Below are 17867 nucleotides of genomic sequence, written 5' to 3'. Positions count from 1 at the left end.
AGAAATTTTTTGCCTACTTGCTATACATTTTTTTCTTACAAAAAAGCAAAAGTCATTGGTTTCTTTATAGTATGCAATGGTCCTGAAGCAGAAACAACCCTTTGCTCTGCTGCCATTAACAGTAAGAATGCATATCATGCTCCACAGTCAAAACAAACACTTTATACCCTAAGATAAGCCAAAATTAAGAGGGAAATCCTATCTCATCTTCAAAAAACCTTGAATATTTCCCCCAAATTAACTTCCTACCAAATTTTTATTCCTTACTTCTGCAATACTGATGCCTAAAGATACATGCATATGATGATGTAAAAAAAATTGCTATTTTTCCCCACTATGAACAGGCTAATACAAACGTGGTAACCCTGTAGGGATTTTTCCTCTAAACATAGGTTGTATTTTTTAATTTGAATAGCCAGATATTCTGAAGTATGATATCTTCGCAACATCTTTTCCAGAAACACTTTTTCTTTCTAAATGTCTTCCTTTCATAACTGACATTAAATAGATTGACACGTTCATGACTGTTTATGCCCCATCCTCCTCCTAGATTAACTTTTCTTCTTATAGAAGTATGTCTGCTAACAGTTCTTTCAGGGAGAGTATGTTGTGGGAAAGGTTTTTAGTTTTTATTTGTCAGAAAATTTATTTTGTCTTCATTCTTGAATAGTAGTTTAGCTGGTTATGGAATTTTAGGCTGATGGTCTTTCTTTTCCCTCAGCACCAACATTTATTTTTGCAGGTGAACAATATAATTGCTATTTCCATCTTGGTAAACCATCTTTTCTCTTTAGTATCTTTGAAAATTCTTTCTTCTTGATATTCTACAGCTTCACTAAACCGTTTGATGGTGTGGCTTATCCTACACAGTATTCAGTATGCATGTTTTTCTGAGGTTTTTGGCTGCTCTGCAGAAAAATTTTCAGCTATTATCTATTCAAATATTGCTTATCTATCATTCCTGCTATTCTTTTCATCAGGAACTTCTATGTTGGTGAAGTGCCTCAATTTGTTCTCTATCTCTTTTGTCTGCGCTTCATAATTTTTTTCTCTTTATTTTTCTGGATGAATTCTTCAAATTATCTTTCATTAATTCAGTCTTTATCCAGTCAAGAGTTTATCCTACTTGTAGAATTTGTATTTAAATTATTATATTTAATCAGATATGGGATTTGTAATTAATTCCTTTTCATAACCAACTGTTGTTTCATTTGTTCCTATTTTTGTGTTACAATGACTAGCCCTTTTTAAATGGAAGAAATTTATTTCTTCCAGCAACCTCAAAATACACATTTTAAAGTCTTTGTCAGACTGTTCCATAAAATTAATTTCAGCGAGAGTGAAAGTTCCATTTAATGGTTTGGTGGAATGTTGCTACCAGATAGAATGTCTTCAGTTTCAAGAAACATGAAAAACCTGTCTCAATTGATTAAACCAGAAGGAAATTTTATTATCTTGTAAATCATGCTCCCCAGTATGGCAGCTCTAGGGTCAATTAATTCCCCAGTTCAATAACATTACGATTTACTCTTTTTTGAGACTCTGCCATACTAAATATGCCAGATTTGTCCATGGCAGCTCTCCTAATGATTACAGAATGGCTAAAGAGTTCCAGATGTTTCATGCAGACCAAATAACATTCACCAGAACAAGAGAAGCCATCTCTTCCTGAGAATTTTTTTAATCAGTAAGAAAATTCTTTCCCCAAATTCCTTAGTTCCCATATACCCCCTTTCCCCTTGCCTATAGTTTCCACTATCATTAACATCTTGTATTTGTGTTACACTTGTTACAACCAATGAACTAATACCGATACATTATTATTAACTAAAGTCCATAGTTTACATTAAGATTCATTCTTTGTATTATAGTTCTATGGATTTTGACAAATGCATAATGTTATGTATCCACCATTACAGTATCATAAAGAATAGTTTCACTGTCCTAAAAATCCCCTGTACTCCACCTATTCATCCCACCCTTCCCTGCCCTCCTTCCTACAAATCCTCCAAAACCACAACCTCTGGCAACCACTGATTTTTTAACTGTCTCCATACTTTTGTCTTTTCAAGAATATCATACAGCTGGAATCATATAGTATGTAGCCTTTTCAGATTGGCTTCTTTCACTTAGGAATATGTATTAATGTTTCCTCTGTTTTTTCGTGGCTTGATAGCTCATTTCTTTTCATGTCTGAATAAACCATTATATGGATGTCCCATGATTTGTCCATTCACTTATTGAAGAACATCTGGATTGCTTCCAATTTTTGGCAATTATGAAAAAGGCTGCTATACACATTGGTGTGCAGGATTTTGTGTGAACATAAGTTTTCAACTCATTTGGGTAAATACCAAGAAGCACAATTTGTGGGTTGTATAGTAAGAGTATGCTTAGAATATACTTTTTTTTCCAAAGTGACTGTATCATTTTGCATTCCCACCAGCAATCAATGAGAGTTCCTGTTGCTCCACATTCTTCTCAGCATTTGATGTTGTTAATGTTCTGAGTTTTGGTCATTTTGATCGGTGTGTAGTGGCATCTCACTTTTGTTTAATTTGCATTTCCCTGATGACACACAATGTGGAGATCTTTTCACCTGCTTATTTGCCATCTGTTTATCTTGTTTGGTGAGGTGTCAATTTAGTCATTTTCCCCTCTTTTTAATTGGGATGTTTGTTGTCTCATTGTTGAGTTTTAAGAGTTCTTTGTATATTTTGGTGAGTTCTGTGTTATCTTTTTAGATATGTGTTTTGCACATTTTCTCCCAATCTGTGGCTTATTTTTTTCATTCTACCAGTGTTTTTAACAGAGCATAATGTTTTAATTTTAATAAAATCCAACTTGTCAATTTTTTTCTTTCATGGATTGTGCTTTTGGTGTTTTATCTAAAAAGTCTTCACCAAACTCAAGGTCAGACTAGATTTTCTCTTATGTTATTTTCTAGAAGTTTTATAGTTGTGCATTTTACATTTAGGTCTATGATCCATTTTTAGTTAATTTTTGTTAAAGGTATAATGTCAGTATTATCAGTGACCAGTTTTTCTTCCTTTTTTTGCAAGTGCATGTACAGTTGTTCTACCATCATTTGTTGAAAAAGACTAAGCTTTCTCCATTGCGTTGCTTGCCTTTCCTCTTTGTCAAAGATCAGTTGCCCATATTTGTATGGGTCTACTTCTGAGCTCTCTATTCTGTTCCAGTGATCTATTGTCTGATTTTTCACCAATTTCACAGTATCGGTTACTATAGCTTTATAGTGAGTCTTAAGGTTGCTGTCAGTCCTTCCACTTTGTTCTTCTTCAATATTACGGCAGCTATTCTGGGTCTTTTGTCCTTCCATATAAATTTAGAATCAATTTGTTGATTTCCACAAAGTAACTTGCTGGCATTTTGATTGGGATTACATTAGACCTATAAATCAATTTGGAAAAGAATTGAGACTTTTAACAATATGGAGTTTCACTACCCATAAACATGGAATATGTTTCCATTTATTTAGATCTTTGATTTCTTTTATAACTTCGGTAGGTTTCCTCATATAAGTCTTGTACATATTTTTGATGTTAATGTAATAATGTTTCGAATTTCAGGTATATAGGTAACAAATGACTTTACTATGCTAACTTTGTATCCTGCAACCTTGCTGTAATTGGTCTTTAGTTCCAAGAGATTTTTTGTTGGTTCTTGGGATGTTTTTTTGTCTTGCTGCATTAGGTGGAACTTCCAGTACAATGCTGACTAGCACTGGTGAGAGGAGACATTCTTGCCTTCTTCCTGATCTTAGAGGGAAAGCATCTAGTTTCCCACAATTAAGTATGTTAGCTGTAAGTTTTCTGAATTTTTTTTTTAAAGAATAAGTAATAATGCATCAGATTGTAGATGTTCTTTATCAAGCTAAGGAAGTTCCTCTCTATTCCTAGCTTGCTGAGAGTTTTCATCATGAATGTGTTATCTGATTTTGTCATATAGCTTTTTTGTAATCTATTGGTATGGTCATATGATTTTTCTATTTTAGTCTGATGATATGTTGGATTTCATTAATTGATCTTTGAATGCTGAACCAGTTTTGGATATTTGGAATAAATACCACTTGGCTGTTATGCATAATTTTTTGTACTACATTGTTGAATTTGATTATTTTGTTGAGGATGTTTGTACCTATGTTCATGAAAGGTATCTGTTTGTAGTTTTCCTTTCTTGCAATGCCTTTGTCTGGTTTTGGTATTAGGGTAATGTAATGTTTTTGTCTGGTTTTGGTATTAGGGTAACGTAATGTTTTTGTCTGGTTTTGGTATTAGGATAATGCTAGCCTCGTAGAATGAATTAGTTTCTATTTTTTGGAACACAGAATTGTCATCACTTTCTTCTTGAATGCACCAGTGAAACCATTGGGCCTGATGTCTTCTGTTTTGAAAGCTTATTAATTATTGATTCAATTTCTTTAATATATAGGCTATGCAAAGTGGCTATTTTTCCTTGTGTGAGTTTTAGTAGATTGTGTCTTTCACAGAATTGGTCCATTTCATCTAAGTTATAACATCTGGGCACAGAGTTATTCAAAATATTCTTTTATTACCCTCAATGTTCCTGGGATCTGTAGTGATGGCCCCCACATATAGGTTCTCAGAACTTGAAACATTTTCTCCAGCATACTCAAAGCCACAAAAAAAAAAACCTTCAAGGGTTGTAAGCTTAGATGGAGTACAAATCAAGACTAATTCTGCTATAATTTACGTTGTTTATGATTGAGATGAAAAGTGGGCAAAAAAATCATGCTATGTTAGAAGGCTGGGTTAACAAATTAAAAAGTAGGATGCAATCATCACAGTTTTCTTTAAAACTTTACACAAGTTGCTACAGTAAAAAGATTCAAACCAATAGATGTATGTGAAATCAAGACTTGCCAAATAAATCATCAAGTTGTTTATTGCCTTTATCTATTTCTTACTGTAATTTGCAACACAGAGAAGTTCACAGACAACAGTATTATCTGCTCTTGTCAGACAGAATTATTGTCAGACTTATACTGCTAGCACCATTTTTCCTTTCTCCAGTAACTGAGGAATAATAAGTTGCTCAATCCTTTGACTCCCAACTAGAGTATTCTAGGAAGGTACTTTTGTATGTCATCTTCCCATAAAAGAACTTACACATTTTCTAAAATATAACAGTATTTGTATTTTCTATAAATGGAACATGGTATACTTGGAATAGTTTTTGCCTACTTTAAAAAAGATGAAGTATTTAAGGTAAACAAGAAACTTGGATACTATAATGCAGTAGAAAGCATTTTCAAAAATAAAAGTATACACTAAGTCGTCTTAGAAAACTAATGATACAAAAAGTATTTGGAATTCTCTGGTTTAGCTTATATGTAGTTCTATAATATCATCATTTATCTACCTATGAAAAAGTCTATTTAGTTTATTAAAATATCATGCCACATCCCCAAAAAAGCTAGAGTTTTTAAATGAGAATTTTATTTACAGGAAAGTCACAGAGGATTAACAAAATTTTATGAACACAGTATTGTTAGTAATAATTAACAGAATCAAGAATGATTTAATATATATCATCACTTATAATATAATACACATTAAAATATAGTTTTCATGCTACCTTTATCCATTAGTTTTTTTAACACTCAAATTTTTAACAAATCTAGAATATGGCATTATACATGGAACAGATTTACTAAATGCTTTTAAATTATGCTTCCTTCTACATTAAGATACTAAGTCAATTTTTAAACCTCCTGCAAATTAAATGGCCTTTCCATTACAATTTGTAAATTTAAATGATGTAAGCACCAAATGGAAATCAAATGCATAAAAGAAACTGTCATAAATTTTAAAAGAAAAATATTACATTATCAATATCATAAATTAACAACGAATTTTCCAAAGAATATTGCGGAAGTAAGGTATATTTAAAGTTTTGTAATAATTAAGTCTAGAATATTTTTCACTTGCATTCTTGTCCACCCAGTTGAAAATACCAAAGCAATGACTGACTGCGAAAGGACCATTTTTAAATGAATAGTGGATGGCAGCATGAGTCATTTTAAGCACAAAAGGAAGATGGACTATGTGCTTTGATTTGCAAATAATGTTCCTTATCCAAGTAATTCTCAGTGTTTCCATTATCCTTGAATGACAAGATTCTTTAAGTACGTGTGAAAAAAAGACCACCTTTTTACTGATGGAAGGCTTCTAATCTTATTCGGGTTGGATCTTCTGGATGTCTCAAGGCAATTCCATTACGCAGGAGCAGCTCAATATAAGGTGGCCAAAAAGAATCACTAATTTTGACATATGGGTCATGTGGAACATCAAATAATCTATTTAAAAGAATCTAGAAAAAAAATCATTCAAAATATACCTTACTTGGAAAAAAATTGATACAGCTATAATAAAACATTAATGAAGTTTCTTACCAAGGAATGTTAATGTCTTTTCTCTTTAATTGTTTATATCATAATTTCTATGTATTAACTTAAATAGTTGATTTTCTTTTTTAAAAAAACAAACATTAGTGAATGGAAATAGCTTTAAAATGAATCTTTGCACCTTAACTTTTAAAATTCCTAAAAACTAGTTAAAAGGCACTTACAATTCTCTCACTTCTCTTAGGATTAATAATTTGCTTATGTTACAAGATTGGTTATAACCATTTCTTAAAAATAAAAAACTTAAATACTCAAAAAGTTCAAAAACAGCATACATATCTTAATATTTGGGGAAAAGAGAAATCACCAATGCTACTCTTCCCCCAAAAAACACCTATTCATCTGATAAATCTTTGAAACAACAATTCTATCATCATCATTTCCTTCAAATTATCTTAAATATCTTTGATTTCTTCACTAGGGATATTGAGGGGTTACAACCACAAATTGGGACGTTTTGAGTATCTGCAGTAAATTATATAAGACTAACATTTCCCAAACTACATTCCATGGAATTGGTCTCCCTAAGGATGCTCTTAGTGTGGAGAAACAGGGTTCTATGGTTATATAAGCTGGAGAAAGACTGCCAATGTGCACTCAGAATCACCTGTATATCCCAGATCCACTGGCATTAAAAAAGTTTTTTTAAGAAACACACATTTAAAATTCTTCAAACACTAATGTTTTATGAAACATACTGATAAATGTTAAATATGTATCAATTATTACTCTACCTCCTCAGCTCCCACACAGTGCCTTTACAAATTACAAAACCAGAATCCAGAAGGGTTAAAAGATTCCTCAAGGGGCACATAATTAGTAATAGATCATGGATTAGACTCCGTATCTCTGAATTGCCAAGCCAAAGCTTTAAATATATTATATTAAGAAACACAGAAAAGGAAAAATACAATTTATACAAATATAAAGTACCATAGAAATAAAATCAAAACTATAAAGCTCTCATCTCAATCACATTTCATAATAATATCAACATTTCAATTCTTTTTTTTTTTTTTACATCTCAATTCTTGAAATAATTTCATCTGCCATTAACTTTAGCTATTTCTTTCTTTTTTTTTTTTTAGCTGCAACATGTGGCTTGTGGGATCTCAGTTCCTCAACCAGGGATTGAATGTGGGCCGTGGCAGTGAAAGCTCAGAATCATAACCACCAGGCGACCAGGGAACTCCCTAACTTTAGCTACTTCAGAACCACATCCTGGAGAAAAAAGCTCTTGGTCTCATTTCTTTTAGGTATGATAATAAAATAATTAAATATTATTCCCATTTTAGAGCAACTGCTTATTTTAATATAATTTAAAATTTTTCTTTTCATTTCTAACTTCAGTTATATTAATCAAACTTCTAATAGATGCCAGAAATAATTAAATGCTAAAAATTCTACTTTAACATGAACATGTATATTGGTTTATTCTTCACTGAACTGCAGTTTAAATTCTGTTTATATTTATTATTGATAATACAAGCCTTGGAGACAAAAATAGTTTCTAAATCTAAGTTTTACATGGTATCTCATAGTGCGCTATTCAAAAATTACACATGTATTTCCCAGTTAACAACTGTCAATATTTGCCACATATATAACAACTTTTATTAAAAAAAGGTCAAGTCATCCATGAGAAACAGTAGTTTCGGTATAAACTGGACTAAATAGGAATATGTTAAAAGATTCAAATCACAATCTAAAAAATAATTGTATTTTGCTTTCCAAAGTAATAATATTCTATATTAAGATATCCTGAGGCACCAAAACCATTTAGCTAGATACATAGAGACTTTAGCATCCAATGCATAAAATTACAATGTGAAACAAGTTTTCTGAAATCACTTTATTCTAAACTTACCAATGACTTTAAAAAATCACATTAATTGTTAAATAGCTCTTCATAGACTACCTTCCTCTCCACCCAATCTGCAATAGGTCATCATATAAAGATTTAAGTATTTAATATAGTCGGTAATTTGGCTGAAGTTCAAAAACTTCTTTTTTTTAAAGGTCAGAGATATTTGTAAATAAAATAAAAAGCAAATGTCAGGCAGAAAAAGGTGTAATGAGTCCTTACATTATGAAAAAAGAAGCTGATGTTATTTAAGGAAAATCTGTGAATGAAGTTCTGCAACTTTGTGGAAAGAATCCTTAAACTCAATTGTGTATTTTAGATAGAATACAGACTGGCCAACTAAAGATTACATCAATGTAACAGCATAGGCTTTTACTGTGTAGATACTAAACAACATCATAAAATTTTTCTTAAAGTAATAATCGGGAACACGATTAAGAGTAAGACTTCAGTTTCATCTTCTTCTAAAAAATAATATTTTCTTACTACATAGAAACTAATTTTATACTAAGATAAATTAATATATATAATAAAGTTTGGTGTATACCTTAAGAACTAAAGCAGCATTTTTTTCTTTTTCAAGCCTATGTATAATTGTTCACAAATCACTAGTGAAGAGATATCTTCAAGACAAAACAACTACACAAAACACTTACCTCTAACATTTCATGCAGTGTTATCAGCTGTGCAGTTGATTCTTGAATGTTTTTCTTTGAGAGAAGTGTGAATAACAAAGAATTAACATTTCAATTCTAATGGCAGAATATTACACTGTATTTATTACAAAATTTCAAAAATTAATATTCCTCAATTGCAGTGGTACAAGATATACTAAAACCAAACATTTATAATGAGATGATTTAAAAAGCATTCTGAAAGAAAACAACCTGCTGTACTAAACAGTAAGGTTCACAAAAATAGTTGGAACAACTTCTTAGACAGGGAAATCTTCTGCAATTACTAGAAGATACAATTCAGAGTATCCACCTATCTATCTATCTACCTATCTCTAAATATGGAGATAAATTATAAATTTATATAAATGGATAAATTATATTACACATATTATATATATTCATATAAATGAAAATCTAATGTTTGAACCTTCCCAATCAAAATATCCCAAACAAATGACATTCCAGACTGTATTGATACAGCTTCGGGACAGGAAACTTGCTTCCCAGGGAGGTTTGTTCATCTTTCTATAGTTCTTGACAGTTCCTAATATTAACTCAACTCACTAGTTCTTTTTTTCTTGGAATGACAGAGAATAAATCTCATTCCAATTCCACCCTAGAGTTCTCAAATATCTGAAGACAGCTATTATGAGCTCCCTGCCTTCTCCATATTAATCATCATGAGTTTCTTCAATTATTTCTCATAGACTTGCAGCCTCTCAATAGCATGGTTGTTCTCTAAATGTGTTCTAATTTACCTTTTTAAAAAAATCCAGTCTCCACAATGATATAGCTGTGATTAGAAAACCGAAGATGAAATGGAAGACTCACTTCCATACGTGTAGAAGCTGGAATTCTATTCAATAAGTTTAAGATTGCATTAGCTTTTGGACATCTATTCTGCCCTGCTGACCTCTATCTGAGAACACTATCATCTAAAGTGCCAAAAGTTTCCTTCATTGTATATAGCTAAGATATGTCTCCTTCGTTCTTCAATGTTTTAAACTCAAGAAAGATATTCTATGTACCTCCACTAAATATTGTCCTATTTTATTTGGACCGTCCTATTTTATCTTGGCCAGTTAAAAAATACAGTTCTAATTCTGTCATCCAATAAGTTTACTATCTAGTCCTCTCTCAATTTCATATCATTTGTAAACTTTGATGACTATGTCCTCTACCTCTTTATCCAAATTACTGTTAAAAATGTTCCATAGGATAAGGTTCTAAGGGAAATCTTCTAGGATAATACTAAAGCTAATCAGCAGCTTTTGAGTTCAGACATTCAATTAACTACAAGGTCTCCTACTATTGTGACATCTAGTACCTTCCTGACAATAATCAAAGATTAGCAATGGAGTCCTCCTAAGGTTTTATAGAAATACAAATATATTAAAGAAATAAGCAGCAAGGCACAGATTAAAATATAAAGGTTTGAGACAATCAAAGAAAATGCAGAAGAAAAATATAATGAAAGAAAACAAAAAAAAAGTTTCAACATAAGGATATGATAAACAATGTAAAATATAATAAAATAAAATTGCCATGAAATGCAATGTGACCTAAATCTGCCCCTGGAAACAATGCATCATCTTCAAAGCAAAACTGATATTGAATGATCAACATTGTGACATATCCCTGTTAAGTTACTGAAGTTCAGAGATAAAGAATCCTTCAGGCAAATAGTCAGAAGCAGCAAGACATCTACAGGCTGGCCTCAGACTTCTCCACAGCACATTCAATCTGAGAAGAATGGAGAAACCCCTTACCAAGTCTTGTGACTTTTAAAATCTCTGCCTAAGATAAGCGTTTAAGTATACAGCAAAATATGTTCAGCATTTAAGAATTCAAAAAATAAAACACCCAGGAATTCTTCTTGAACAAATTACTTGCCAAACAAACCCATCATATCAAACAATGGATTAAACTTAAAAACTCAAAAATGAATGGTAAAAGATGATAAGGATTGAATCCAACATAATGTACAATAAAGACTAAATGTATACATGAATGATGGTATCAGAACAGAATATAAATGCAATGAAACTGCCAAAGTTAAAATAAATAACACAATTTATTTATTTTAAATAAAACTCTGATGGCACCTTGATCTTGGAATTTGGCCTCCAAAACTATGACAAAATAAATTTATTTTGTTTAAGCCACCTATTCTTTGGTATTTTGCTATGGCAGCTTGAGCCCACTGATACATCCATTATTATCGCTTGACAGAGAGAGAGAGAGAGAGAGGGAGAGAGAGTAACCTATCAGTTTGTAATATGTATCAACAGTTCATATACTTCATTTAAAAAAAGTGAGCTTATCCAATATGACTGAATAAACTCAGGGTGGCTTCTGGTAATCAATGCTTTTGTTTAGGAGTGTCTCAAACCTCTGGTTCTAATAGTGGAGAACCTTAATAGGTTAAAAAAAAAAAGTTGAAAAAAAGACTGGAATCAGAAAATAAATCATTAAGTTATTTTAAGATTATGATCATTAAGAGGTAAGGGATCATGAATTTACTGAAATCATTAACAGAAGGCCGTTAACAATTTCACAAATGACTAAGGGGCATAAATAACAATGGACAGAATGGGAGAAATTGTCCATAACAAATGTAAAGCCTACTGATAATTACAAAGAAGACAGGGAAGAATAAATAAACGCAGATTATAAGAAAACAAACTTTTTTCTCCTTTTCCTAGTATGCTCACAGTCATTCAAGAAATATGAACTCAGAAGGTACTACAATAGGTATGCAAGACAGTACAGACACAAAGATGAATTAAACAAACCAAGGAGCTCACAGAGCGTGGTGGGTCAACAGAGAAAGAGAAATAAATGGTTACTACAAAATCATGTAATAAATGCTAATAAAATGACACCAAAACTTCATTCAATGCATCACACAAAAGATGATGTTTGAGTTGCTTTAAGAAAGAATTTACTATTTTCACCAGATAGAAATTGTTTCGTAACCAGAGGGAATAGAATGTGTAAGGCACAAAAAAGTGACAGGTCATTGCATATCTGTTGGAACTGTAGTACTATTGTTGAATGGACTCATGCAAGAGATGAATAAAGAATGGCTGAAAAGGAGGCTAAAGAGATAGACAAAGTCCAGAATATAAATTCATTCCTCTACGGAGTTTATAGACTTCATCCCAGAGGGAGGCATCAAAAGTTTTATGTTGAAAAATGATTTAAATATGTATATTTTAAAATACATGATTAAATAAATTGTTAAATATGTTTATTTTTAGAAAGATTGTTCTGGTCCCAGTTTCAATGCCTATTCCACTTCCACAAGTTCTATTTATTTATACCTATACTATTTTTTTTTTTTTTTTTTTGCGGTACGTGGGCCTCTCACTGTTGTGGCCTCTCCCGTTGCGGAGCACAGGCTCCGGATGCACAGGCTCAGCGGCCATAGCTCACGGGCCCAGCTGTTCCACAGCATGTGGGATCTTCCCGGACTGGGGTACGAACCCGTGTCCACTGCATCGGCAGGCAGACTCTCAACCACTGCGCCACCAGGGAAGCCCTATACCTATACTATTTTTAAAAAAGGAATTAAAGTGCTTGTTCCCAACCTTCTGTCACTCGATGAAATATTTGCTTTTGTGAAAAAGGTTTATTCCATCATAACTGTTATTAAAATAGTCAATAACTTACCTTAACTACAGGTACCTTCTGATTTTAAAAGTTACATATGTTTATAATAGAAAATTTGAAAAACAATGAAAACAAAAACAAATCTTACCTACAATCTTAGCCCCAGGCATAAGCACTATTACGTTCTTTGGTACAAATTAGACTCACACAATTTAATCATCTGTGTTTTATCTTCTAACAATCAATAATTTGTGAGATTTCATAAACTCTTTTGATAGTGTTCAATACATTTTTAAAAGCTGCATTTTTCCATCAATATGAATACAATGTAAAAAAATGTATTTAATCTTATTTTATTACATAACTAGGTTGCTTCTAATTTTTAATTATTATAATGTGATGATGGAATATTTCTGTGCATGTACCTATTTGTGTATGTCTTTGAAGTGTATATTTAACATAAAAATTTATCAGAAAATTTACCTGTGAACCTATCTAAAACAATTTCATATGTGAATATCTACATGAATGTCTTCTCTAAAACTTACCTTTTTCTTTTTAACATTTCTATCAGGCAGAGGAAAATGGTCTTCTAGAAATTCACCCAAGGTAACCAAGAGTTTCTCCTTATATTCTTTTATATCACGCATTTTCGTTTTCAGCTCATTAAAGATTCTAAAAGATTTTTTTAAATTTAAGAGAATTAATTTGCTGATAAAATACTTAAGTATATATAACTGGTTACTCATAAAATTAATCAAAAACTTTGTTCAAACTTCATTGCTCAAAATAACTAGCTTTATGAGATAAATAGTCTCTATTTAACATGTAGAAAAACTAAAAGTCAAATTATTCATAAAAGATTAGGTAACTTAACAATTGGCAAAAGTCAGGGTAAGACTCACAATTTCTGGTAAAATTTACCTTCTTTTCATCTATGTATTTCATATAACATAAAAAAGGAAATAATTTTTCCTATTATGAAAACCTAGAACACAAAATCAATACCTTGATTCAGAAAATGTCACAACCTGCTGTTTCAAATCATTGTGTAGTACATTAAGAGATTCCAATATCTGTTGCTGTTCATCCAACCATTTTTGCTCCCTTTAAACATGGAAAAACAAAACAGTATTCAAATAAAACATAATGCCAATTCAATATATATCAATGATTAGTAGTAATTATAATACAAATATACCTTTCTAAGTCTTCCTTTAACTTTTCATTCTTTGACTGAATAGTAGATAGTGCCAATTCAAGATCATGCCTCAATTTTTGGAACTAGAACAAAATAATTAAAATTAATTGCTTAGTCTTTACTCCTGTAAATAGTGATATTTCTGAATGAGAGTGAAATTTACATACTAGGATATATATTCAGAAATCAACAGCAAAAAAAAGCCTAGCAAAAAATCTTTAAAAGGGAAATTATACAGCAGGTACTAAGTTCTTTGTAATATTTCATTGTTAAATTAAAAAATATAAGGGGTTTTGAGCAATAATTTCTAATTTCATACTGAAAGGCAATTTAATGGTGAATTTTCAGTAACCAGGCAGATTAGGTCTCTTTTCTAAGGAGACTATACAAAACAGACACAAATGAATATCACTCATTCAACAAATACTTATTGATCAGTTGTTGACCACCAGGCAATGATGAAGGAGTCAGGGATGCAAAGATGAACAGAACAAAGAGGCGAATCCAAACAAAGAAACAAACTTGTAACTCCAGAAAGGGATAAATACCATAAAGTAAAAATAGGTCAAAACGAGAGTATAGAAATGAGGAGCAGGGATGGCTCTTTTAGGTAGGTAGTATGATATGGAAAGACCTTTCTGATCAGGTTAACTAACAGTTTAGCAACAGAGAAAGACAGCAAAAGATAAGTCATGTCACCATCTAGCAAAAGAATGTTCTAGGCAAAGGGAATTTTACGTACAAAGGCCCTGAGGCAGAAGTATGAGGTATCTGAGGAACATATAAGAAGACTGTGTGGCTATAGGGGATTACAATAAGCTAAACTTTTTCTAGTATCCTTTTGTTTCTAGAACACATTAGCTAGTGTTCCATTCTCTTGATATTAAGCGTTTCCATTAGCTTCTTATAATTCTAAATCTGTAATAATATAAAATTGTATATTATAAACCCTAGAGCAACCATGAAAAAAAAATGAAGAGATATACCTAATAAGCTAATAATGTAAATAAAATGCATTTATTTTGAAAAATACACAATTAATCCAAGAAAGTGGGAAGAGAGGAGAATAGGAACAGAGAAAATGTAGGACAAATACGAAAGAAAAATCAAATATGTACATTTTAATGCAACCATAATGATATTACATTAACTATGATCCAATAATGGAATTAAGTTAAATTACTAATCAAGTTATTTGTAGTGAGGTGGATGCACCTAGAGTCTGTCACACACAGTGAAGTAAGTCAGAAAGAGAAAAACGAATACCGTATGCTAATGCATATATATATAGAATCTAGAAAAATGATGAACCTAGTGGTAGGGCAGGAATAAAGATGCAGACATTGAGAATGGACTTGAGGACACAGAGGGAAAGGGGAGGCTGGGATGTAGTGAGAGAGTTGCATTGACACACATACACTACCAAATGTAAAATGGATGGCTGGTGGGAAGCTGCTGCATAGCACGGGGAGATCAGCTTGGTGCTCTTTGACCACCTAGAGGGGTGGGATAGAGAGGGTGGAAGGGAGGCTCAAGAGGGAGGGAATATGGGGATATGTGTGTGCATACAACTGATTCACTTTGTTGTAAGGCAGAAACTAACAAATACAACATTGTGAAGCAATTATACTCCAATAAAGATGTATGAAAAAAAAAAGAGCTAGGTAACTTGCCTGAGATTTCACAAATAAAAATAAAAAGTGTCAGAGCCCATACTTAAAAAAAAAGAAAAGAAAAAGAAATAGTTCAGTATATAAATTGCAATTCACTATAATAACTGTACCAATAAAACTTTTAAAAAGTTCAAAAAAAATAATCAATCATAGAAAGGTACCTGGAAAAATGTGCAAATATTTGGATACTAAAAACACACTTCTAAATAATCCATGGGTCAAAGATGCAATCAGCAGGAAAATAAGAAATTACTATGAACTGTCTGAAAATGAAAAGGTTAAATTTTCTGGAATAAAGCAAAAGAAGTACTCAGATAAAAATTTACACCACTAAAAGCCTGTATTAGAAAAAAGAAAGCTCTCAAATTAATGACCTTAGCTTCCACCACAAGAAACTAGAAAAAGAGCAAATAAAACCAAAGGTAAGCTGAAGAAAATATAATGGTAAAAGTTTTAAATCAATGAAATAGAAAAACAAAAAGAAAAATAGGGAAAAATCAATGAAACCCAAAGCTAATTCTTTGAGAAGATCAATTACCCAGACTAATTAAAGGAGAAAAAAAGAACACAAATTACCAACATCAGGAATAAGAGAGGGGGCGCTGCTACAAACATTAAAATAGTAATGGAGGAATACTATGAACAATTTTCTGTCAATAAATTTGACAAACTAGATGAGACAAACTCTTTCAAAGTCACAAACTACCAAGGTTCATTCAGAGAAAGATAACCTGACTAGCCATAAAGAAACTGAATATATAGTTTAACATTTTCCCACCAAAAAATTTCTAACCTCAGACAACTTCACCTATAAATTCTAAGAAACATTTAAGGAATAAATAATACTGATTCCATACAAGCTCTTTTGAAGAGAGAATACTTCTGAAATCATTCTATGAGCTTAGTATTACCCTGATACCAAAGCCTGAAAAAGATGTCACCAAAAACGAAAACCACAGACCAATATCTCTCAAAAACATAGACACAAAACTCTTAATAAAATTTTAGCAAATTAAATCCATCAATAAATAAAAAAGATTAATACATTATAGCAATGTGGGGTTTATCTTAGGAATCAAGTTAATAGTTGAAATCAGTGAATTTAGAAATAAGTGACAAGGAATAAAGACACAGACCTACTAGAGAATGGACTTGAGGATATGGGGAGGGGGAAGGGGGAGCTGTGACAAAGCGAGAGAGAGGCATGGGCATATATACACTACCAAACGTAAGGTAGATAGCTAGTGGGAAGCAGCCGCATAGCACAGGGAGATCAGCTCGGTGCTTTGTGAGCACCTAGAGGGGTGGGATAGGGACGGTGGGAGGGAGGGAAACGCAAGAGGCAAGAGATATGGGAATATATGTATATGTACAACTGATTCACTTTGTTATAAAGCAGAAACTAACACACCATTGTAAAGCAATTATACCCCAATAAAGATGTCAAAAAAAAAAATGACATAGCCCGAGGACACGACATAAACTGATTACAGTAAGTCCCCTACGTATGAACCTTCAAGCTGCAAACTTTCAAAGATGAGAACATGCGTTCCATCAATGTCAGTCATGAGTGAAATTGCAGCTGCCCTCCGTCTCCTATTCCTGATGATCCTTCAGCTCTACCATCTCCCACCTCCTTCCCCTCCTCCAGTCAGTAACTCTTCTTGCCTGTTCACTCGATGTCAGCCCCTGTATGCCAGATGTTGTACTGTACTACTGTACTTTTCAAGGTACTGTACTGTAAGATTAAAAATGTTTTCTTTAAAAAAAAAAAAGAAATAAGTGACAAAATTCAATATTAATTCATGATTTGAGAAATTCTTCATAAATTCTAATAAAAGGTAATTTTCTCAACTTTATTAATGGCATCTATGAAAAACCTACTGCTAACATCACACTTAATGGTCAAAGAGTGAATGCTATCCACTAAGATCAGGAACAAGGCAAAAATGTTCATTTTCCCCACTTTTATTCAATACATTACTAAATATTCTAGGACAGTACAATAAGCCAAGAAAAAGAGATAAAAAGCATCCAGATGGAAAGAAATAAGTAAAACTGCCTTTGTTCTCAGATGACATGACTAGCTATGTAGAAAATCTTACAGAGGACTTCCCTGGTGTTCCAGTGGTGAAGACTCTGTGCTCCCAACACAGGGGTCACGGGTTCGATCCCTGGTCTAGATCCCACAAGTATGCCGCAACTAGAGTTTGCCTGCCACAACTAAAGACCCCATGCGGCCAAATAAATTAAAAAATTAATAAATACATTAATTAATTAAATATAAAAGAAAATTCTACATAATCTACAAAAAAGCTACTAGAATAAAGGAGTTTATCATGCTCACTAGATACAAGATTGACATATAAATATTAATTGTATTTGAATG

General features: G+C 32.2%; 1 protein-coding gene across 4 annotated transcripts in view; it reads right to left on the bottom strand.

The window, feature by feature from the left end:
• The window catches only part of CENPK (centromere protein K), a 60491-nt gene that overhangs the window by 14721 nt on the left and 27903 nt on the right, over positions 1–17867 (bottom strand). For 3 of the 4 annotated variants that reach the window (XM_033429894.2, XM_004270747.3, XM_049707945.1), the window contains 5 exons: positions 13806–13888; positions 13613–13711; positions 13153–13279; positions 8969–9022; positions 5459–6354 (listed from right to left, as the gene is read on the bottom strand). In XM_033429894.2, the coding sequence (XP_033285785.1) occupies positions 6196–6354; positions 8969–9022; positions 13153–13279; positions 13613–13711; positions 13806–13888 (522 nt within the window). In that variant the 3' untranslated portion in view covers positions 5459–6195. Of the gene's footprint in view, positions 1–5458; positions 6355–8968; positions 9023–13152; positions 13280–13612; positions 13712–13805; positions 13889–17867 lie in introns of those variants that run through there. The other variant, XM_033429895.2, reaches the window with a different exon arrangement.

This window comes from Orcinus orca, chromosome 3, assembly GCF_937001465.1.
Source record: "Orcinus orca chromosome 3, mOrcOrc1.1, whole genome shotgun sequence".
NCBI classification, from domain to species: Eukaryota; Metazoa; Chordata; class Mammalia; order Artiodactyla; family Delphinidae; genus Orcinus; species Orcinus orca.
The sequence above is the reverse complement of the archived record's forward strand: the minus strand, read 5'-3'. Positions and strand labels throughout refer to the sequence as shown.